Source organism: Tamandua tetradactyla, chromosome 8, assembly GCF_023851605.1.
Source record: "Tamandua tetradactyla isolate mTamTet1 chromosome 8, mTamTet1.pri, whole genome shotgun sequence".
NCBI classification, from domain to species: domain Eukaryota; kingdom Metazoa; phylum Chordata; class Mammalia; order Pilosa; family Myrmecophagidae; genus Tamandua; species Tamandua tetradactyla.
Genome location: NC_135334.1, coordinates 54,369,094 through 54,394,355, shown reverse-complemented (window position 1 = coordinate 54,394,355; position 25,262 = coordinate 54,369,094). Strand labels below are relative to the sequence as shown.

General features: G+C 40.0%; 1 protein-coding gene and 1 pseudogene across 1 annotated transcript; one reads left to right on the top strand and one right to left on the bottom strand.

The window, feature by feature from the left end:
- Window positions 1-10,184: 10,184 nt before the first annotated feature.
- LOC143645103 (cytosolic arginine sensor for mTORC1 subunit 2 pseudogene) lies at window positions 10,185-11,188 on the bottom strand (annotated as a pseudogene).
- Window positions 11,189-23,759: 12,571 nt separating this feature from the next.
- Window positions 23,760-24,983, top strand: UBTFL1 (upstream binding transcription factor like 1). The gene is given in 3 exon segments (XM_077114715.1): window positions 23,760-23,981; window positions 23,983-24,054; window positions 24,057-24,983. Coding segments are annotated over 3 exon segments (1,221 nt in total).
- Window positions 24,984-25,262: the final 279 nt, after the last annotated feature.

Genomic DNA, 25,262 nt, shown 5'->3' with positions numbered 1-25,262 from the left:
TGAGGCCTCAGCTCCATAGTGATGTTCCCTTCTCCTCCTCTCACTCCACTTCCAGTTGTTGCCTCTCTGAAGTTGTTTGCCTCTCCCAGGGAAGACCTGGAATAATCCTCAAATGTTTAAGATTCTAAAAATAATGCGCAGTATTAATATTTGTTTTCTTACAACTTCTACATTACGTTTTTTTTTTTTTGCAGGGCAGGCACTGGGAATTGAACCCGGGTGTCCAAGCATGGTAGGTGAGAACTCTGCCAATGAGCCAATGCTGCACCACCCTCTACATTAAGTTTTGCAGCTAAAATATCCCCATCCTCATCTCTACTTTCAGTTGTGCACAGCTAATAAAAATCCTGGGTGTCTTTTAGTAAAGAAAAGAAAAGAATAAAGATGAAAAGAAATACCTCACTAAAATATAGGTCCACTGAGGTGGACCTAATTAATGCTGCAATTCTAACTGCTTGGATGTAAGGACAAACTCGCCTATTCACTAAGTCTCCTGGTAGAGGTAAATGGAAGGAGTGGAAGGTTTAGTGTTTGTTGTTGTTTTAAATTACAAGATGGCACTGCTGCTCAGTACAGCCTGTGGGTCTGAGACTGTACTGGAACATTCTATCCTCCTTTTCCTAATTCATATCTAATCCTTTGTCATTTTCCTGTTCATTATAAAATGAAACTCAGCCTCATATCTACATATACTTGATAAAATTATACTTCTTACAATATTTAAACTGAGAATATGTTCTTAGAGGTGAGTGATATGGGAAGGTGAGCTGCTGGGGTTGGTTGCATTCCACAAGGTTCATAGGAGTTTCTTTAAAAAAATTTTAAGGGTGTGTGGACCCCTAAATCCAGGATTTCAAGACAGGAAGTGGAAAGGGAACACATTTTATAAAACTCATCTTTCCACATAGTACCAAATAAAGACACAAAATTTAATTATCTATTCAGAAGCTGCTGTCTGTGCTGGTCAGAAGTGTAGGTGTAGGGGCGGGCCGCGGTGGCTCAGCGGGCAAAGTGCTTGCCTGCTATGCCGGAGGACCTCGGTTCGATTCCCGGCCCCAGCCCATGTAACAAAAACGGAGAAACAGAATACAATAAAAAACAAGAAAATGTTTAAAAATGTTTCCCTTTCTTCCTTCCTTCTATCCTTCCTTCCTTCTCTAAAAAAAAAAAAAAAAAAAAAGAAGTGTAGGTGTAGTGGGAAAATTTTAGATGGGAACTTTTTCTGGATCTGATCTGAACCATCCCACATAATTTTCTCTTTCCTGGATAGACAAGAAAATCGTGGGTTTATAAACTATACCAAAGAGAGAGAAAAACCTGCCACTGCAAAGCCAGGAGAGGCAGAGACTTTGGTATGATGAAAATAATAGAGGTTGAAGAGAGTACAGAATTCTGAAAATATAAATGGTTTTCAGGCTGGCTGTTGCGTCCTGCCATCCTTCTTCAGTCCTTACCTGGAACAGCCCCACATCTAGCTTATGGCATATTTTCTTCAGCTGCTCATACATTCCTTTTGGAAATTTCCCTATCTGCATCATTTTGGCTTCATTTTCCCCATGAGTTGTCAGAAAATTGTCTTGCCATTTTCTTCCATGTTTTCTAAATATGTATGCTCTTCTTCATGGAGGTATTGATATATTTTTGAATATTCCTCACCATCTACAGTTTCACAAAACCCTGCAGTGACATTGGGTTAATTAGCTCGTATACCCTGGCTCATTTTCTGCTCCCCTTATCATCTATTATGCTTTGCCTCATGTCACTTATCAGTGTTCTATATTAGATCTTTATGCTTCCCAATTCTAAGGAACCAAAAATTTTGTTTCTTTAAGGTTTGACTTCAATTTTGGATGTTAGAGAGAGTTTTTATTTAGATTTGGTAAATTTTCTCATTTATACCAAGAGCATATCATTTTAATGATGCTTCTGGATATACTTACTACATTTACTTTGTTTCTGATTTCATGACTTATAATTGAATTAATATCAACTGGGGCCCACTTGTAATTGAGAAATGAAATCAAGGTGAGACTATTAAGTACCTTGCCAATCACTTAACTAAAAACCTGGGACTTCCTTGGTTCTTATCTCCAAAGAGGTTAGTTATTCATTAACCTCACCACATTTTTTTTTTGCTAGAAATTTATAGAGAAAAAAACACTCATGAAGGAGAATCTATAAGGAAATTAATCTTAAAGAACTGTGATCCGCGTTGAACCGGACCAACTATTTTGCTTTTCTCTGGCGGATTGAGGAGACCTATGGAAGAGGTGTTCTTACACTTGGAGTCAGGCTGAAAATAAGAGAGGACTGGGACAGAGGTTATATTGTGTGTGCTGAATTGAGAGAACTTAACATGAATATCTTATTTGGGAGGGTGCTAAAGGTGTTAAAAACAGTTTGATATTGTCTTTATTTTTCTTTTACAGTGTAATAGTGTCTTCCACAATTAACAAATGATTAGGTGCTGCTATAAGTGACATAGCAGTCAGAATTGTCTTTGTTATTTTGTTCCTCTGTTTCCAGAGAAGAGAAAGACGATTACAAGAAGCCTCCAGGAAATAAAATATATTTTGTCACCCAGTACTTTGAGATTGTAATTATTAGTGGGCTGTTTTCCTATCTGGAATCTGATAGGTCAAAGCACTTAACATTACTTGAGAATTTGAGAAACATGAGGTTTGCAAGACCAAGAAAACACTGCTAAAATAAATAAAAGAAGACTTAAATAAAGGGAAGGACATTCTGTGCTCATAAATTGAAAACCAAATATTGTCAAGATGTCCATCATACCCCCCCAAAATTGTACATTCAATGCAAACTTTATAAAATTTCCAAAAAATGTCTTGGCAATATCAGGACCATGTGTGAAGTGAACATTTTCAGAACTAGCGCAAACGCCTGAGGCTTCAAGGAACCTCATATGGCAGGGTTCCCAACCTGTCCATGCATTACAATTACCTGGAACTTTTGAAAATTCCCGAGCCCAGGCCACAATCAATTCATGAACAATCTCCAGGATGGAATGCAAGCATCAATAATTTTTGAATACCAACTGATTCTAACTTGCAGATAAGCTTGGGATCTACTGCCATCTAGAGTTTTGGACCTGTCATTTCCTAGTCTGGGTAGGAACATGTAGTGACAACAGATAAAAACAGGTTCAGTCCTTCAACATAAAGTTTTGAAATGGCCTTCATGATATTAATAATACTTAATGAAGGGGGCATCTAACACACAGTTACAATGCATTGTACAATCAATATTTAACTCACAGGGACTGGGGAACCCCAGAGAAAAGGCTACCATCCCAGTCTTGGGCCCCAGACAATATTAGTGCTTGAGCTGAGGACTAAATTTACTCCTGAGCAGGAGGTGCTTCTGGGAAGAAGCTCTTAAGCCCATGAATGGGGCAGAAAGAAGGTGGAGTGCAATTGAGAAATTATAGGCAACTGGGTAGAATTGTATCACAGGTGTGTGAGTGTGCAATGTGGAACTGGAGAAAATTTAGGAGAATCAGCTGGTTCATAAAGGACCTTCTATGATATACCAAGTGGTTTAGGATTTATTAAAAAAAAATAGAGAAGAATCACAGTAATCAAGTGAATAAGTCCAGCTTTGTATTTCAGATATAATAATCTAGAGGACATAATGTAAAGAGCTTATTCTGGGAGCAAAAAGATCATTTAGGCTTCTGTAGTAGAAACGCAGGTAAGAACTTAGAAAATTAAAATGGAAGTTGGGAAAAAACACATTCATGATAAATGAATGAAGTAGGAACAGTATAATTTAGGAATTGTTTCCACGTAGGAAAAAAAGAAGAAATTGCTTAGGGTGACCCCATAAAAGGTAATGTGAATCATGGGGGAGATGATGGTAACTTTCAGGTTTTGAGGTGTGGAATAAATGAAATTACATGGGACACTTTGAATGTGACTATGTAACATAGAAGCCGAGATTGCTAACTGTCAACTGGAAGAAAGAGAAATCAGATGAGTCATTAGCATTTATGTATTTAAAGCTTGAGGAGGAAATTGTGAACTGGTAGATTGTATAAAGTCAGAAGAGCGAGTGGTCAAAGATAGAATCCTGAGAAAGCCATAATATAAAGGACGGAATAAGGAAAATAAGATGATTAAAAAAACTAAGATAAATCAAGAAACACCTTAAAGAAAATTGTTTGTGGAAAAACAAATGAAAGGGGGCAGCATTAGTAACACATAAACTGAGTCCTTGTCATGTGCCCTCAATTTTACCAGCATTATAGAATTATCCTCATAGTTAATTACAGCTGAGAAAACTGGGGCCTGGCATGGAAAAGATGGCCCAGGATCTCCTCTCCTCTGTCCTCTGATTAACTCCTAGTGAGCAAGGATTCAGGATTAAATGAAATAGCCTGCTATTAATAGAGACTGGAAACTGCACTCTGTTTCAATACAATCAGAAAATTGCATCTTTATTTCTGATATGTGCATGACTTTGGTCAGATTTCCTCAAGTTTCTTTGATTGTTTATACATTTGGAGAATTAATTTCCCATTTTTGATATTCATCTGGGATTCCTGTAATGAAAGTCGTGACCAGACATGAGACATATTGATCTTCTAGACTCCTGCACGCTTCAAACTTCTGGGGGCTCTGAAATCTACAAACTTGTTGTAAAGGGTGAGCCTAAACTCAGTTTTCTTGCTTGAGCAAATCAGAAAGGATATCTCTTTGTGAAAAGCTAGGCAGAAATCTAGAGAAAACTGGAAAAGGAGGGAAACGTACTTAGGACGTGGAAAGGAGGTCAGTGGGAACTACATCCTTCAGTCTAGTCTGGGGCAAAGATCATTAATTTATGCATGTCTCTCCTCTCACCTGCAATCCATTTTCAAATAGATTTGGGAAACACAACTACCACTGACTGCGTTACTACAATCCTCATCAAGAGAAAAATCCCATTAACAGAAAGGAAGGAGGCTGCAAGACTCACAAAAAGATGATAAAATCAGATTTGAGTGATTATCTAGCTTTATCCTTGGAAAACTGACATTTTTGTAGAGAGCTGGAGGGAACTTTCTTATATCAAGTAAAGTAGAGGCTCAGGAAATGTTCCGATTAATTTCATATAATTTCTCAATAAATGTGTAGTAATGGTATTCTTTATACACAAGTAAGAACATGTTGTAGAGGCTCTTTTTTCTCCTAATGTCCTACCTTATCCTTAAATATGTATTTGTAATTCTGTAGATAATAAAAAATAATAATTTGTATTTTCCTCTCATAATATCACTATTCCCTGGTATGCTTATCTTTTTATAATCAAATTCTTCTACTGGCTGTTTTATGATCTTTGTCTTATATGTTTATATAGATTTTAAGAACCAGTTAGTATATCATAACTACTTTACAGGTCTTATAAATGTCTCTCTCTCTTTTTTTCCCCTACTGTAATGTTCTCAAATGGGAGTGATTTTTCCTTCTGAAGGCCATTTATTCTTATCTGGAGATAACTTGGGTTGTCAGAACTCAGGTCTGCTATTGGCATCTAGAGGGAAGCTGCCAGGGGATGCTACCAAACATCCTACAATGCACACGACAGTCCTCCCCACCCCCACTCCCACACCCACTTACAGCTTGTGCAAGAAATATCCAGCACCAAATATTAATAGCTCTACTGTTGAGGAAAACTGAACTAGAAAATCTTCAGATCAGTAATAATGTGTTTAAGCAGCCAGTAACTGAGAACAGTAGGAGTTAGGCATAAACTGCAAACTCAAAATGAGAATAAAAGACTTTAGTTCTAAGATTCATCTAAGACTCTGAGAAATAACTCTAGTTGGGTCATTTAACTTCACATGTACTAGAGAACAATATTTTAACTTGGGCTGCTTGTCACTGTAAGAATTTCAACTTTCAGTCTGTAAATAATTTTTTATTATGTGAAATTTTTTTTAATCTGCATGCGTTCTTGAATTCCTTCACTGCTGTTTATTCACAACGACATGTGCTAGGTATCGAGGAGCTGCAGAAACAAGACATGCCAGTTTCCAACCATCATGAGGGCCAAAGTCTGGTCAGGGAACAAATCACTTAGCTGCAATTTGGGCGGGTGCTGGGAAGGAAAAAACACAGGATACTAGGGGGATATACAGTGAACGGTGACCCCAGGGTGGCAAATATGGCATTTGCAGTTAGGCTTGAAGGGAGGTGGTGGTGATCCTTAGGTGGGAAGGAGCTTAGTGAATTCAAGTTACTGTAAATGGACTTTGAATCTGGAGAGAGCATCAAACAAAAGAGGAAGGAAGTGAGCGGGGGCTCAAACTCTTAGAGCTCTATAGTCCTCATTATATCTTTTAATCTGGAATACATTTCCCCACATCTTTCCTGTTTGTTTGTTTTTTCCTAATGACCTGTGGTATAAGTGGAGCAAGATGCAGAGAAAGAGCAAACCTGGAGTGTTCTCATGATAAGCATCGGCTCCAACATCAACATCTTCCATCCAATAGAATGAAACAGGGTGGTCTAAATGCCTGAAGGTTATTTCTATTGAAAAAGAGTCAACAAAACCAAAAATGAAATGTTTCTCCTTTGCAATGTATATGAACTATGTGTAGCAGGGAGAGAAAACCTTGAGGTAAGGTTTCGTATTTGCCAGGCAGTGTCCAATAAACTATTTAGGATTCTTTTCTAGGATTAGAATTACCGGGTCAGTGACTGGCATGCTTTTAAGGACTTTAATACGTATTTCCAAAATGTCCTCCATTAATCTCATACAAATACCTCAGAAGTGTGTGCCCAAGTATGCATTTTGTACTATCGGTAACATTGGGTATAATTATCTTTTCTCATTATTTTCAAATTCCATAGCTGAATAATGATACTTGACTTATTTACTGTCTCAAGGAGTTGAATACATTTTCATTAATGTAATGGATGGTACTGATTTTTTAATAATAATGCATATGTTAACATTTAATCAGAATGTGTATCAGAAGCATAAATAACACATTGACTCGTTCAAATAACTTGTGGATGTGATAGCACACATAGAATGTGTCCTCTTTTATATAAAACTAATTATATATTCAGACACCTACCTAAATATTTGAGTTTTATGTGAGAGATATACTTGGCAGAATATTATTATAAATTTGCCTTTCCTTTTCAGGAAGAGTTCATTTTTTTTCTTAAAGATCACAATAAAATAAAATTTAATTAAAAACATAAAGAATCCCACGAAGTCATTACATGGATAGCTCCAAGGAGCTTAGTCCCAAGATTGTTTTTTTTCCATTGTAACTAACATTTTACGAAGTACAAAATATATAGTATTGGGGGGGGGCATTATATTGTTTCTTCCTTTTCCATCATGAAGTACATGAATCTCAAGTGTTTTGTATTTCTTCCTGTGTTGATCTTAAACTATTACGTACCCCAGAAAAGCCATGTTTTAATCCTTATCCAACCTTGTAGAGCCAGACTTACCGTTTTTGTTTTATTTTATTTTGTATATGCTAACTGGCATGGGTCACATTTCATTCTTTTTCTATGTGAGTAGCCCGTTATTGCAGCATCATTTGTTGAATTTTTTTGTTTCTTTTGTTTGTTCATTTGTTTTGGGGAGGTGTAAGTGCCAGGAATTCAACATGGGTCTCCTGCATGGTTGGCAAGAATTCTACCACTTAGCTACCTTTGCATCCTCTCCCCCACCCCCCTGCCCCCAGACCTATTGTTTAGGTTGGGAACCTTTGATTGGATTATTTCCATGGACATGTGACACACCCAGTTGTGGGTATGACCTTTTGATTAGATAGCGATGTGACTCCACCCATTCTAATGGGTCTTGATTAGGTTACTAGAGTTCTTTGAAAGGGGAAACATTTTGGAGAAACCTCAGATGCTGATGCTTGGAGAACAGTTGATTCAGAACTGACAGAGACATGGATGTTTGGAGATGCCTGGAGTACCAATAAAGAGAGCAGATCCCAGAGACAGGCAGAGCCCAGCAGATGTTGCTGTGTGCCTTTCCATGAGAAGTTAAGTAAGACAGAACATGGAGAGAGCAAGAGAAAGCCAAGAGATGAAACCCAGCCCTGGAGAAGCCAAGTGATAAACCCTGACAGGAAACAAAGGCTGACAGCAGTGGAGCCCAGGAGCAAGGGACCAGAAGATGCCAGCCACTTGCTTTACCAGTTGACAGAGGTGTTCTGGATGGCATCAGCCTTCCTTGAGTGAAGGAAACTTCTTGTTGGTGACTTAACTTGGACATTTCCACAGCTTTAGAACTGCACATTTGTATCATAATAAATTTACTGCTTAAGAGCCATTACATTTCTGGTACATTGCATATTGCAGATTTAGCAAACCAAAGTACTTTCCCAAAAGAAAATAAGTGTGAGGGTCCCTGGGAAAAGGAAGTTTAGGACTGCCTCATTCTCCCTTTCCCCTAGACCTTACTTATGTAAGCACCATTGCTGGGGACAAGGGGCATGGCATGTCAGGTGAGGGTCCGGTTGGACTGTAGGCAGGAAGACCCCTAACCCTTCAAAAAAAGGCTCCTCAAGAGGCCTTTCAGAGTCCCTCTGTGCATCAAATGCTCACCCACACTCTTCCCAGGACAGCAGAAATTATTTGGGCTAGAGCAAGAGGGGATTTGGAATTGATTTTGTTGTTAGGCTTCACTGTTTTGGAGCTAGCCCTGCTCAAGTTTTTCTGCATCATTTTCCGAATAGGTAGACTGAGGCAGTGGGAATGAAACCACATCCAGCTCAACCTCTTAGGCCCTGAATTTGGCCTTTCTCGTATCTCTGTGGGGTCTCCACTTTCCTGGAAGCTCTTCCAGGACAGTCCTCCAGTGCCCCAGTAGGTTGCACTGGCACCCACCACCTCTCCTTCTGAATACTGCCTTCACAATCAGGTGTTTCCAAAGTTTCAGCAGTGGTAGGTTCAGCCCATTCAGGGATGGCTGTATGGACTGTCAGGGATGGGGGCTGCCAGCCCTCTGAAAAGTAAAAACCATGCTCTGGGGACCTCTTCCCCCACCAGAGAGTAATTTTAAGAAGTAAAGTTTGGTGGGCCCACCCTTCCAGGGCAATCTTCCTGGGGGTCCCTCACCACTCTGAGGCCAGGGCCCCATTCAATACCTGCCACCCACCCACATAATCATCTGTACATGTGGCCTGTATAAGACTGCTACCGAAGATTCCAAATACTGAGTTAGTCAGTACCTTAGTTCAGATCTGGGCTCTGGACATGCATGCCCACATACACGCACTAACTTGTGTCACACACATAAATGTGCATACATAAAGATAGACAGGTGTGTGCATACATGGAATCCAGTGTTCTAGCTCCTTGGGAAGGTAGTTGCAACACCTTGGAACTCCCTTTATATCAAGACCACAAACTCTCTCATCCACTGGCTGCTCAAGGATGCTCAGATCTAGGTTTCTGCCTCCACCTCAGGCTTCCTCCTGGTATGGACAACAGGCTTCCTGAGGCAACAGCACCAACCTTTACCTTCCCAGGCAGAGCAACCTTAATAAGATAATAAGAGGGCATGGTTATCAAAGCTGAAGGGTACAGCTGCATTGTGACTTCTTTCCTTTAAAAAAAAAAGACATTGAAGCTTGTCGTTTTGCCTCTATTTGAAAAACGAAAGAAGGGAAAAAAAAGCTGGATGAGCTTCCAAAAAGAGGAAAAATTAACCTAGCTTTCCCAGGGTTCAAATCCTCTCATGACATCCCCAGCCACTCTTCTGAAGCCTACTGCTACCACAGCCAAGCCTCTTGGTTCAGACAGTCTTCTCTGAAAGTGGCAGGCTACTGCCCTCTTTAGGTCCTTACCCTCCCTCAACACAATGTCTAGGAAACCTTCTTAAAAGGTCAAAGCTCCTGTCTTCTCACGGTTGGGAGACTCTGATTCTCATTGAAGCTATGCTCACAAAGCCAACCTCTGATTCTATTTTTCAGAGGCAGGCTGCTGACCTGACCCTGGCTTTCAGTGGACACAGATAATTCCAGGAGGCTTTGGTTTGAACCTCAGGCCAGGAGGAGTCTATAATTGGGGGTAGTCTCCCAGAGGCTCCTTCTCTGCGATCCATTGGGCTGACTTTCCAGTCACTTTCCAGCACTGCAAAAGCAATCTTTGATGTGGGGGACAGACCTGGGTTGCATATAGGAAGGAGTGGAAGAAGTCCCTCTAATGGTTTTCTGGTTGGCTGACTTTCAGGGTATTAATGACTCCATTGATGTTTTCTTTGACCATGGTCAAACTTGAAAATACTGAGGAAATAGGCAGGAATGTTGGCAACCCCTAGGGGCTTGGAGAGCTGGGCCCTAATTCCATACTTGGCAAATCTCAGGGGCTGTCATAGAAACAGCACCATCTTCCAGAGCTCTCTAGATGCACTGGTGAACAACAAATTGCCAGGAAACCTCTGCTGGGTCTCATCATGAGGGAGATGTAGCTCTTCAGTGGGAAAAGGAGGAAAAGGGGGCATGGTCATTGTCGTTGTGGGAGGACATGGGGTCTAGCCCCTTCAGTTGTAGTGGAGCATGGTGTCCATGAGGAGTGTGGAATCAGCAGGCTGCTTATTGAGGTCCAAGCCTGTAATGCAGAGCCCATTGCTCAGCCTGCACAGAGGAAGGGTGACAGCCTCTGAGCCATTTGTTCTTCCCAAAGCTCTTGGTGGTGCTGAGGTTGTCCTCACCTCACCAAGCATTGTCACCAATGCTTGGTGCAATCATCTCACCATTGATACATGATGGTGAACTCTAAGAACAAGGTGTGGGTGAAGAAAGGCAGGTCCCACTTGAGCAACAGGATGAAGGCAGTGTGATAGGGTCATGAGCATGAACATGATATTCTGGTCGGCCAATGAAGCGATCACTGACTTGGAGAGCTTAGCTCATGGGATGGAACCTGTTAAAGCTATTGCTGCTGGACAGTGTTCAGGATCAGCCAGGTGGCATTCACCATACTCAGGTGCTTTGATGAGGACAGTTCCTAGAACCCCTCCTCATTAACAATGTTGCTATAATCCTCTGGTCTCAGTCACACAGAAGAACTTGCACCTTCTCTTAGGGAGCAGGAAGGAAAGGTTTTGACCAAGCAATAGGTGAAGAGCAGGACACTCTCCTTGCCCTGCTGGCAACTTGCAGCCAGCATTCCAAGATGTGAAATTCCACTGTCTGCCCTGACATGGACAGTGAGTTCCAGGGTGGGTGGGGCAGTGGCCTGGGAGCAGTAGACAAAAGGGAAGCCAGCCAAGCTGTGGTGGGCAAAAGAGGCAGGGCTGGCAGAGAAGATCACATAGTTCTCCAGGGTGAAGTGAGCTCCAGGTGTTTTTCTGTTCATTGCTGACCAAGATTCTCTATACCTATGTGTCAAGGTCAGGTTTATGTGTCAACTTGGCCAGGTGGTGGTACCTGTTTGTCTGGTTTGGCAAGTGCTGACCTCTTTTGCTATGAGGACATTTCACAGAATTAAATCATAATCAGTTCAGCTACATCCACAGCTGATTCTATTTGTAATTAGCCAAGGGGCATGTCTTCTTTAATGAGTGATGCTTAATCTAATCGCTGGAATCCTTTTAAGGAGGATTCAGAAGAGAAAGTTTCTCTTCCTGTTTTGGCCAGCAAGCCTCTTCTGTGGAGATTATCCAGACCGTCTATCTGGAATCATCAGCTTCACGGCCTGCCCTACAGATTTTTGAATCTACATTCCCATGGTTATGTGAGACACTTTTATAAATTCTATATTTACAAATATTTCTTGTTGATTCTGTTTCTCTAGAGAACCCTAACTAATACAACTTGGTACCAGGAGTGGTTCTTGAGAAACAGAATCTTTTTATTTATTTTTTGGTAATTAATTTTTAAATTAATTTTTAAACTTTTTTTAGTACCAAAAACACCAAATAAGCACAAACATTCGTAAATTTTGATCATTCCATTCTACATATATAATCAGTAATTCATAATATCATCACATAGTTGCATATTCATCATCATGATTATTTCTTGGAACATTTGCATCTATTCAGAAAAAGAAATAAAAAGAATACAAAAAAATATTCATACATACCACACTCCCACCCCTCCCCCTCACCGATCACCAGTATTTCAATCTAAATTTATTTTAACCACCATTTCACTCTAAATTTATTTTAACATTTGTTCCCCCTATTATTCATCTTTACTCCATATGTTTTACTAAGATCTGTTGATAAGTTAGATAAAAAGAGCATCAGACACAAGGTTTTCACAATCACACAGTCACATTGTGAAAGCTCTATCATTATACAATCATCTTCAAGAAACATGGCTACTGGAACACAGGTTTTTCAGGCAGTTCCCTCCAGCCTCTTCACTACATCTTGACTAACAAGGTGATATCTATTTTAATGCACAAGAATAACCTCCAGGTTAACCTCTTGATTCTGTTTGGAATCTCTCAGCCATTCACACTTTATTTTGTCTCATTTCACTCTTCCCCCTTTTGGTCGAGAAGGTTTTCTCAATCCCCTGATGCTGAGTCTCAACTCATTCTGGGGGTTTTCTCAATCCCTTGATGCTGAGTCTCAGCTCATTCCAGGATTTCTGTCCCATGTTGCCAGGAAGGTCCACAGCTCTGAGAGTCGTGTCCCAAGTAAACAGTGGGAGGGTGGTGAGTTTGCTTGTTGTGTTGGCTGGAGAGAGAGGCCACAACTGAGCAACAAAAAGAGGTTCTCTTGGGGGTGACTCTTAGGCCTAATTTTAAGTAGGCTTGACCTATCCTTTGTGGGGTTAAGTTTCATATGAATAAACACCAAGATTGGGAGGTCAGCCTATAGCTTTGGTTGTCCGCACTGCTTGTGAGAATATCAAGAATTCAACTTGGGGAAGTTTAACTTTCCCCCTTTCTTACCATTCCCCGAAGGGGACTTTGCAAATACTTTTTATTCACTGTTCAAATCACTCTAGGATTTATCGGGGCATAACTCTGGACAAACCAACAAAATCTTATGTCCTACTCAAGGTTCCATGTACTTATGGTGTTCATTTAAACTGTCTACATAAGTTAAATTAGGAAATGCACTAGTCAAAATATAAATTTTGTACCAAATAAACATTTTTTGCTTTAGTCTCACACATAACGTACATTTTTAAAATATTAATTACCTTCTCTTTTCAGCACGCTGCAGTAACGATATTCCTTTGTTCTTCCTCATGCAAAAACATTTTTTAAATTTGTACATTTAGTCACTATCATTATACACTCTAGGCATTACTAGATTATATCACCTCAGTCTTTATCATCTCTCTTTCTTTCTGATTTCATTTGTGCCCCCAGCCCTTCTCCCTCTACCATTCTCACATTGTTCATTCAGTGTTTTAACATAATTGTATTACTGTTAGGTAGTATTGTGCTGTCCATTTCTGAGTTTTTACATTCCATCCTGTTGCACAATTTGTATCCCTTCAGCTTCAATTACCCAATATCTTACCCTATTTCTATCTCCTGATGGTGTCTGTTACCAATGAAATTCTCTGTTTATTCACTAATGTCAGTTCATATTAGTGAGACCATACAGTATTTGTCCTTTTGAAGAAACAGAATCTTAAAAATGTTTTTTTATGGGTGGTTTTCTAAACTGACTGGACTCAAAGGCACTAAGGACTCTATTTCCATAATCAGAATGACATTGCCAATCCATGAAGTGAGTTGGCAAAAGAGATAGTCAAAATATCACCATTCGATTTTTCTGATTCTTCGCTTGTATAAAGTCAGGCTCTGGGGGATAATGTTTTTGACACCTTTACAGAGTTTTGTGGAAATACTAAGTGTAGAGATGTTGGCGGGTTGTTGTTAGATACACTGTATACATTAATGAGTGAAAGGGATGGACTTAAGGATTCAAACGAGAAGCTTAAGCGCCATCTGACAGATGTAGACATTTCTGTGAGGGTCCTGAAGGAAAATCTTATTTCCCATAGCCGTAGACTTGAGATCTCTGATAATCAGACTCAGAATCTTATTGTTAGAGCAGTAACTTCACAACATAAACTGAAATCTCAATGTTGCATGGTGTCTGCCATTAAAGTGAGGGCATTGATTGGAAAGGAGTGGAACCCTGAAAAATGGGATGGTGACATATGGATTGATAATGATGTTGGTGGAGAGGTTGAAACCCTAGGTCATGCTGAGTCTTCTCTAGATAACCTTGTAATAGTCTGCCCTGAGGACATGGACATAGCTGTCCCACCTCAAGTTTGTCTTGAGGAGTTGGCCGCCCAACCTCCACCTGAAGGGATTAGCCCTAGTGTGATTAATTCTGTTTCATCAGATGAAACTGCAAATGAATGCCCTGAAGCAAATGGCTTGGAAGATACTTCTAATTCTTTTCATGTCCCACCCCTTCACCCCCCATTTCTTCCAGACCTATAACTAGACTGAAGTCCAACAGGCCCCTAAAGGTGAGGTACAGAGTACCACACATGAGGAGGTATGTTATACTCCAAAAGAACTGTGTGAGTTTTCCAATTTATATAGAGAGAAATCAGTGGAATATGTGTGGCAATGGACTTTAAGGGTGTGGGATAATGGTGGGAGGAATATAAGACTGAATCAGGCTGAATTTATTGATATTGGCCACTAAGCAGAGATTCTGCATTTAATGTTATAGCTTGAGGGGTTAGAAAAGGCATTAACAATTTGTTTGGATGCTTGGCTGAAACATGGATCAGAAGGTGGTCCACATTACCTGAGGTTGAAATGCCAGAACTGTCCTGGTATAGTGTAGATAAGGGGATCCACCAGCTTAGAGAGATTGGAATGTTAGAGTGGATTTATTATGCAAAGCCTGCTCTTACACCCCAGGAATGTCCGAAGTATGCATGCACCTTTTACCAGAACAGTGGGAAATAAATTCGTGAGACTAGCACCATCATCCCTGAAGAGCTTTGTGATTGCACTCCTCTGTAGGTCAGATATTATTGTGGGAACTGCTGTCGTTGAGTTGGAATTCTTAAACACAATGGGGATGATGGGATCCTGAGTTTGCAGAAGCCAGGTGGCAGCACTTAATCCCCAAAGACAGGGTAGATGTGGCTATTATAATGGACAGCAAACTCATAGCAGGAGTCAAAATAATCTGACTTGCAGAGATTTGTATCGTTGGCTAGTAAACCATGGTGTACCTAGAAATATAATAGATGGGCAGCCTATTAAATTCCTGTTTGAGCTGTATAAACAAAAGAGTTCTAGGTCAAGTGAACCGAAGTCTAACCTGAATTACAAAAAACACAGAGTCATGGCCCCTTAACCAATTTCCAGACTTGAGACAATTTACAGACCCAGAGCCCCTTGAATGAAGGGGAGGCCAGGTCCCTTTGGGGGAGAACCCTGTACACTGCCACAAATCTATACTGTTAATCTTCCTCCAAGTCTTCCCCAAGGAGAGTGATGGTCTTTTACCTGGGCAACTGTGTATTGGGGAAAAGGAAATGATCAGATATTTCGGGGATTATCAGACACTGGTGCAGAAGTGACATTAATTCAGGGGACCCAAAACGTCACTCTGGTCCACCAATCAGAATGGGGATTTATGGAGGCCAGGTGATCGATGGAGTTTTAGCTCAGGTTCATCTCACAATGTGTCCTGTGGGGCCCCGGACCCATTCTGTAGTTATTTCCCCAGTTCCAGAATGCATAATTGGAATAGACATACTGAGCAACTGGCAGCATCCCCACATTGGCTCTCTAACTTGTGCAGTGAGGGCTATTATGATGGGAAAAGCCAAGTGGAAGGCACTAGAACTGCCCCTACCAACCAAAATAATACATCAAAAGCAACACTGGATTTCTGGAGAGATTGCAGAGATTACTGCCAACCACTCTTAAGAATTTGAAGGATGCAGGGGTGGTGATTTCCACCACATCTCTTCAATTCTCTTATTTGGCCTGTCCAGAAAACAGATGGGTCTTGGAGGATGACAATGGATTATCGTAAGCTCAACCAGGTGGTAACTCTAATTGCAGCTGCTGTTCCAGATGTGGTATCATTGCTTGAGCAAATCAAGTTGCTCTGCTGCTTGGACCATATGATCCAGCAGATCCAGTGGTGCTGGAAGTGTCAGTGGCAAATAGAGATGCTGTTTGGAGCCTTTGGCAGGCCCCTATAGGAGAATCACAATGCAGACCCTTAAGATTTTGGAGCAAAGCCTTACCAGATGCTGCAGATAACTAGTCTCTTTTTGAAAAATAGCTTTTGGCCTGCTACTGGGGTTAGTAGAGACTGAATGTTTAACCCTGGGCCACCTAGTTACCATGATACCTGAATTGCCTATCATGAGCTGGGTGTTGTCTGACCGACCAAGCCATAAAGTTGGGCGTGCACAGCAGCACTCCACCATAAATTGAAAATGATATATACAAGATAAGGCCAGAGCAGGTCCTGAAGGTCAAAGTAAGTTACATGGGAAAGTGGTCCAAATACCCATGGTTTCCGCTCCTGCCACATTATCTTTTCCCCAACCAGAGCTCTGGCCTCTTTGGGGAGTTCCTTACAGTGAATTGACTGAGGAAGAGAAAACTTGGGCCTGGTTACAGATAATTCAGCATGATATGCATGTGCCACCCGAAAGTGGACAGCTACAGCACTACAACCCCTTTCTGGGGTGTCCTTGAAGGACAGTGGTGAGGGAAAATCCTCCCAGTGGGCAGAACTTCGAGTAGTGCGCCTGGTTTTTCATTTTGCTTGGAAGGAGAACTGGCCAGAGGTGTGTCTGTATGCTGACTCATGGGCTGTTGCTACTGGTTTGGCTGGATGGTCAGGGACTTGGAAAGACCATAATTGGAAAATTGGAAAGAGGTATGTGGACAGACTGTTCTGAGTGGGCTAAAAACATGAATATATTTGTGTCCCATGTGAATGCACATCAGAGGGTGACTTCAGCAGGGGAAGGTTTTAATAATCAAGTGGATAAGATGAACTGTTCTGTGGATATCAGTCAGCCTCTTTCCCCAACAACTTCTGTCATTGCCCAATGGACTCATGAACAAAGTGGCCATGGCGGTAGGGATGGAGGTTATGCATGGGCTCAGCAACATGAACTTCCACTTGCCAGGGCTGACCTGGCTACAGCCACTGCTGAGGGCCCAATCTGCCAGCAGCAGAGACTCAGACAACCCCTGATATAACACCATTCCCTGAAGTGACCAGCTGGCTACATGGTGGCAGGTTGATTACAATGAACCACTCCCTTCATGGAAGGGGCAGTGATTTGTTCTATCTGGAATAGACACATACTCCAGATATGGGTTTGCTTTCCTTGCATGCAATGCTTCTGCCAAAACTACCATCTGTGGACTTACAAAATGCCTTATCCATCATCGTGGTATTCCACACAGCATTGTTTCTGATCAGGGAACACACTTCACAGCAAATGAAGTGCAGGAATGGGCACATGCTCATGGAATTCTCTGGTCTTACTATGTTCCCCATCATTCAGAAGCAGCTGGATTGATAGAACGGTGGAAAGGCCTTTTGCAAGCTCAATTATGGTGCCAACTAGGTGGCATTACCTTGAAGGGCTGGGGTAATGTTCTCCAGGAAACTGTGTATGCTCTGAATCAGCATCTGCTGTATGTTGTTGCTTCTTCCATAGCCAGGATCCATGGGTCCAGGAACCAAGGGGTGGAAATGGGAGTGGCACCACTCACTATTACCCCTAGTGGTCCACTAAGAAAATTTTTGCTTCCTGTCCCCATGCCCCTGAGCTCTGCTGGTCTACAGGTTTTAGTTCCAAAAGGGGCAGTGCTTCCACCAGGAGAAACAACAATGATTCCATTGAACTGGTATCTAAGACTGCCACCTGGTCACTTTGGGCTACTCATGCTCCTGGATCAACAAGCCAAGAACAGGATTACATTACTGGCTGGGGTGATTGATTCTGACTGTCAGGGGGAAATAGGTCTGCAACTACACAAAGAAGGTAAAGAAGTGTTTTCCTGGAATATAGGGGATCCCCTAGGGCGTGTTTTAGTACTACCATGCCCTGCGATTAAAATCATTGGAAAACTGCAATAACCCAATCCAGGCAGGGCTACCAATGTCTCTGAAACCCCAGGAGTGAAGGTTTGGGTCACCCCACTATACAAAGAACCACGGCCAGTTTAAGCGCTGGCTGAGGGTAAAGAGAATGTGGAATGGGTAGTGGAAGAAGGTAGTGATAAATATGAACTATGATCATGTGATCAGTTACAGAAATGAGAACTGTAATGCTGCTTTGTTCATGTTATACTATTTAAGTTGTAAGATATCAAGTTTAAGAATCTATATTACCCAAGGGCTTGCACCCTGTTCTGGAGAGATTAATGTGTTTCTGGTTATATGCAGGACTGTTGAGTATTGCTAGGTGAAAAAAAAATGCGTACTTTATTATTTTCTATTTAGAAATTAGATCTGGTTTAAGGTGATGAGTACAGCTGCCAAGCTGACAAGGGGTGTACTGGCATGGTCAGGTTCATGTGTCAACTTGGCCAAGTGATGGTATCTGTTTGGGTGGTTTGGCAAGTGCTGACCTGTCTTTTGCTATGAGGGCATTTCATAGAATTAAATCATGATCATGTCAGCTACATCCACAGCTGATTCTGTTTGTAATCAGCCAAGGGGAGTGTCTTCTTTAATGAGTGATGCTTAATCTGATCACTGGAGACCTTTTAAGGAAGATTCAGAAGAGACAGGCTCTTTTCCCGCTTTGGCCGGCAAGCTTCTCCTATGGAGTTCATCCAGGCCCTCCATCGGAATCGTCAGCTTCACTGCAGATTTTGGACTCTACGTTCTCATGGTTACTTTTATAAATTTTATATTTGTGAATATTTCCTGTTGATTCTGTTTCTCTAGAGAACCCTAACTAATACACTATGATTTTTAAAAATCCAAATTTGAATCATATATTTGTATTTTTTGTAAAGCTAACTAATTATTTTGCTAATTTACCCTTTTACAAATAATACCCTCTTGTTTTATTAGTCAGGTTTCTCCAGGAAAACAGAGCCAACAGGGTATATATGTGCTGGTGAGACTATTTATAGACTATTCAGGTGAGTACAGAATTGAGTAAATGAATTTGCATGTCTTTCTTTCAAAAATGAGAAAGAATTTTAATTTAGCACTCATCAGGCTTAAACTTTCTCAAGCAGATGGTAGTGTGTCTAGTTAATAAAAATTATGTAATTAATTTCAGTTTACTCAAACTATAGAATGCTGATTCCTGCTATTAATTTGAATTTTATAAATTAATATGATCTTTTCCGTTATTTTATGATCCTTGTGAATTTCTTGACAGGCAGTTCCAGATATTATGCAGTCCTAGCATGACATGATAGCAAAAACTTAATTGAAAACCTTGTTGTAGAATATGAAAAATATCTCTTTAGAAGCTTAAGGTTGCAGCTTTGGTCTTTAAAGGGGCCAGTAAGAATCCAGGAATTGGTGATGGTGGTAGAAATGTGACATTGCTGAGCACATTGAAGTTGAAGTACCAGAAATGAGAGGATTCTCTGCATTCGCTCTGGTTTATAAGTGGCAATTCTGATGATCTCCAGTCATTTATTTTAAAACACAATATATTATATGACACTGGGGATGTAATTTTATTTTGGGATTTGATTATTTCCAAATGGTTATGACCTTTTGATATTAGTCTGATATGATTATGGAATATATTTTTCTTCTATTATGAACAATGTGGAGCTTTACATTAAGTTTATTTTAATGTGTTGATAGCAAAGACAAAAGGAGATTCAGTTGTTTAAAGTTTCAGAACTAAAGGTTGCAGTCAAAGATGAATGCAATGCTAATCAATTATTTTGTATTAGAGATAGATGGGAGTAGAGCTTTATTATAGAACAAAATAAAGCACTTTTGGTGACTGATTTAGTTTACATAGATAATCTATGTATCTGCAGTAATTTTTTTCAGGTTGTTCTATCAATGGGTAGCAAGAAGAGCATTTCTGTGTATGAGTGTTGAAAGTTAAGTGCAGAGAAGTGTTCCCACCTCTCAGTTCCCACATTACCTCCACATTTCCTCATAATGGAAATTTTCTCTTGATATTTATGTCTGTAAACTCCTGATGAGAGATACATTGCCTTCTTTATAGGTCTACCAAGAGAGATAGTCTCTATTAGACTGTCTGTAATTTCAAATAATATGTTTCTTCTATTGACCTTATGAGAAGTGAAAAATTTAACTTTTTTCTCTTATAACATTTTTATTTTCTTGGGAGTTTTTAAGTTTCATTTGCCTGGTTTTCTCTACACCCATAGCAAACTCATTCCCAAACTCTTTGAACTGAAAAGTCTTCTCAAGATTTATAGACATATCAGCTAATTCTTGAAATTCAGCTAGAGATCATTTGTCCCTCCTCAGGCTTAGGGAGGAAGCAGCTTCCCACTGTGGCTGGACTTTGGTGCCTCACTCCCTTGCTGTGTTCTAGTCGCCTTGCTGACAACATTGTGAGTAGCCTCTTCATTAAAGGGTCCTGAACTATCTGCATTAGATTCTATTTCCTGCTTTCTTGACTGATAACATCTATTTTTTAACTTTTTAAATTGTTTTTTACTTTCTGAATTTTATTTTCTTAATCTTATGTTGAAGATTTTAATTTTTGCTATAGTATTTTTAATTTACAAAATCTTTTATTCATTTCCAAAGTCCCCCTCCTCTGTTTTTAGTAAGAATCATTTGTTCTTTTCCTCTTGAAATAAAATGCACATAATGTAACGTTCACCATTTCAAACATTTTAAGTGTACAATTCAGTGGATATATTCAAAATTGTGTACAACCATCACCACTATCTAATTCTAGAACATTTTTATCATTCCCAAAAGAAGCCCCATACCTATTAGTACTCACTACCCATTTCCCCTTCCTTCCAGACCCTGGCAAAAATTAATCTACTTTCAGTCTCTGTGAATTTGCCTATTCTTGATAGTTCACAGAAATGTGATCATACAATTTATAGTCTTTTGTGTTTGTCTAACTTAACTTAGCGTAATGTTCTCAAGTCCTTGTTGCCTGTGTCAGTAGCTCATTTATCTGGATAATATTTAATTGTATTCATATTCCACATTATATTTATCCAAACATCAGTTCGTGGACATTTGAGTTGTTTCCCCTTTTATTATTTTTTTGCACGGGCAGGTGCTGGGAATTGAAGCCGGGTCTCTGGCATGGCAGGTGAGAATCCTGTCACTGAGCCACCATCACACTGCTCCACTTTGGCAAGTTATATAAATTCTCAATTGTCTTACTTTCCTCACTTATATAATGAGATAATAATGATAAACCAATCTCATGAAATTATGAGGAAGCAAATGAGAGTGAGTGAAGCATTTGCGTATTAGTTTCCTAGATCTGCCATTGGAACCAAGTGGCTTAAAACAACAGAAGTTTATTCTCTCAGTTCTAGAGGCCTGAAGTCCAAGATAAGGTTGGTTTCCTCTGAGGCTCTAAGGAAACATCCACCCATTCCATGCCTCTCTCCTAGGTTCTGGTGTCTGCTTGCAACCATTGGGGTTCTTTGGCTTGTGGCAACAAAACTCCAACTCCTGCCTCCGTTTTCACATGACCTACCCTGTGTCTCTGCGTTTTCAAGTCTCCCTCCTATAAGGACACTTATAGGAGTTTGTTTTGGGGGCCAACTGTAAATCAAAGATAATCTCATCTTGAGATCCTTAATTACATCTGCAAAGATCTTATTTCCAAATGAGATCACATTCACAGGTACTGAATGTTAAGACTTTGATATTTTCTTCTGTGAGACACTATTCCACCCACTACAATTTGGAAAAATGCCTGGCTTATAAAATGCCACACAACACAACTGTATTTTTGTTTCCACTGCTCTACACACATCATCATATATTTAAAGAATAATTGAAAAGAAACCAAATCATCCTTTCTAAATTCAACTTCCAAATACGATACATCTCATTTCTAATGTTAGAATATTCTTAGAATATGTCTGATTTTTTATTTTACACAATCATAACTTACAAAATAGTTGGAAGTTTAATACAAACAACTTATTTTTTCTTGAATCATGGCAGTGAGTTGTAAACACATAAACACAATGTATGGATTTATTTGTTTCTTGTATGTTTTTACTACTTCCTCTTGTGTTATTTTATCTAATTACTTTTTCGGTTCTTTTAGTTTGTCTGCATTCTTAGTTTCCTAAGGACATTGATAAAATAGTACTTTTTCTGATTGTTGAAATTAAAACTCAATAGCTTTTGAGTTTAATATCTTTTCTCAACACTTCATGTATTTCAAAGTTTTTGTTCCATTGCAGTTTTTAATCCTCATTATAGAAAAGCTTCCCCAAGTGTCTTTTCTACATCATGGAAGTATAATATCTGGACAATATTTTTTCAGACTTCTACTTCAATTATGTTCTTTAATTCTGCTTTAACAATCTCATCTTGCATTATTACAACTATTAATTCTTCACTGATGCAGAAAAAATTTTAAATTGATTCTTTAAGGGTGTATCTTTTATTCTCTTCTGAGAATATCACATTGTTCTCAAAAATGATGTTCCCAAGTATTCAAAGCTGAACTCAGAAGTTCACCTTCTTTTTGACTTTTAAGCCTGATATTAATGTTCACTTTCTTTCTTCCATAACTTTTCACCCTTGGGGGCCCCATGTCACACTTCTTTTATTCACCCTCCAATTATATAAATGTGGCTTTACTTAATGTTTTATTTAATTTTTTGAAAGTTGTTTTTTGTGGAGCTTCGTCTTAAAATGGAAGATTATCCTAAAAATAATACTGAAGGAGTTATGAGAATTTAGGGCATGACCAGAGGAAATGTGTACCAGAGATATTCAATTTGAAAAGACAAGACTGCTAATGAGATAAACGGAGATGGGGAAATAGTAGGAATCAGACCTGCCATTAATTTAAGTTCCTGCATGTGGCGTTCTAAGTACGGCTTTCTGAAGGAGGTAAAATTTTCACTGAAGTTTACAGATAAGAAGCAGTTTCCACATAAATGTTGGAAATGCTCTGTAATTCTCACTAAATTCTTGCTATCTAAAGAGAGAAGTGTACAGCTAACTAGATGCACAGAGTCCAGAAAATCTATAAACCAGTCGTTTACTTCAAGTTCAAATTCACAGTGAGATATGTGCTTCTTTTTGGGTTTGTTCCTGTATTTTGTTGGGGTGAGGGCATCCTTGGTGTGTCTCATTCCTATTTCCAGCTCTTCAACTGCACCTTCCGTCTTGACCATCTGGGCCATTCTTTTCCATTTTAGCCATTTCTCTTTGCATTTGATTTTTTTACTCCCCTTTCCTGGGGCTTTTCTCTTATTGTAAACCCCTTGTATGACAAGCCAGTCACTTGTCTATTTAAGACAGGCCTGATGAAATTGTGGGGGATAGGATGGGGGCAAGTTGAGGGGGGGAGAGGGGATATTTGAGAGTGTAAATGAAAGGTAAACATGACTTTCAGCTTAGAAGATGGGAAATTTTCCTTTTAAATAATTAAAGGTAAATTATAGAAGGGACATATTCCAAGGGGGAGGTGATTTTTGTTTGTTTGTTTGTTTGTTTTTTATTCATGTTATAGAAGAGTAACGTTCCTTCTCTTTCTCCTCAGAGATTTATATCACACATTCGGCAGGATTTCCAGAAATAACCATACTGCTGAGTCTTCAGTGAAGGGTTTTGATTTCCTGGACTTCTAGGACTATATAAGTGTCTCAAACCTAGAAATGGCATTGCTTAAAAGCCAAATCCACTGTTCCAAAGAAGACATTCTGATGTTACTGGAACGCATGAGGAATAACCTTCCATCAGATGACAAGTATAAGTTTAAAACAACCCATTCTCATCTGGATTGGGAAAAAGTAGCTTTTAAAGAATTTTCTGGAGAAACATGCAAAGTGAAATGGTTAGAGCTTTCTCATAATTTGAGGAAGCTTCGCACATTAACGGGAATTAGTCCTGGAAGCTCAAGAACTTGTGAAAAATCCCTGCAAAAGCAAAAAGTACAAGAAAAAACAATCACATTTTCCCAAGAAGCCTTGACTACTTATTTCCACTTCTACAAAGAGAAGTGCTCTGAGTTCTCCCTAATGCACCCTGAGCTGAAAAAGCAGGAGCTGACCAAGGTCTTGTCCAAGAAATACAAGGAGCTCCCAGAGCAGATGAAGCTTAAATATGTTGAAGATTTCCAGAGAGAGAAACAGGAATTTAAGGAAAAACTTACTCAATTCAAGGAAGAACACCCTGATATATTCCAAAATTCCAAGACACTTGATATCCTCAACAAGCACCAAGCCCAAACCCAAAAGAGTTTTCAGGAAAATGTGAAAGAAATGAGGTCCCTTCCAGAAACTAATGACTTTGCCAAAAAGATGAAGTTCTATGGAGAGCCCATGACGCCTCCAATGAATGGATACCACAAGTTCCATGAGGATTTGTGGGTGAGAAGTGACTTGCACCATATGTCAGAGAAAGAGTGCATGGTGGAGATTGGAAGACACTGGCAGCACGTCCCACAGAGCCTGAAGAAACAGTATGAGAAACTGGCTGAGAAGCTGCAACAGCAGTACAAGGTGGACATGGATCTTTGGCTCAAGAGTCTGTCTCCCAAGGAATATGCTGCGTACAGAGAATCCACCTCTGCTAAGCAGAAGAACATGGACGTGCTGGGAGGCCTGAGCCCCAAGTTTAGACGGACAGCTGTGCAGTCCCCATCAGTGAAGAGCCTGCCAGGAAGACATGGAGAGGGCCAGGGACTGCAAGCTCCAGGGACACATTCATCAGAGACTGTTTTGGATGAGTTCCACTCCTCATGGGGGTCGGAAGAAATTAAGGAGGATGAGGAAGATGATGAAGGCATTAAGTCCTCAGATTCCAGCAGTAGGGATGAAGACAGTGAGTCTGAGGGTTCAACTTCCTCAGGAGAATCTTCTGACTCAGACTACAAGTGAACTGTGTCCTTACCCCAAAGAACTGGAGAGAGAACTTTCCATGAATGTCTGGGGCATCTTTGTCAAGAGGAAAAGATACTCTTCTTTGCCCCTGCAAAGGCCCTCTTGGGAGAATAACTTTAAGTCAACTCAGTATCCTGAAACCCACCACATTCCTCAATGTCATTTCCTCTGAGGCACACCATGAATTCAAGCTCTTGGAATAAAGAATGAGGTGACTGGGTGGTGGAGGACACATGGGATTAGACTGACTGTTCCTGAAGAAGTTTGCTCTCCTTA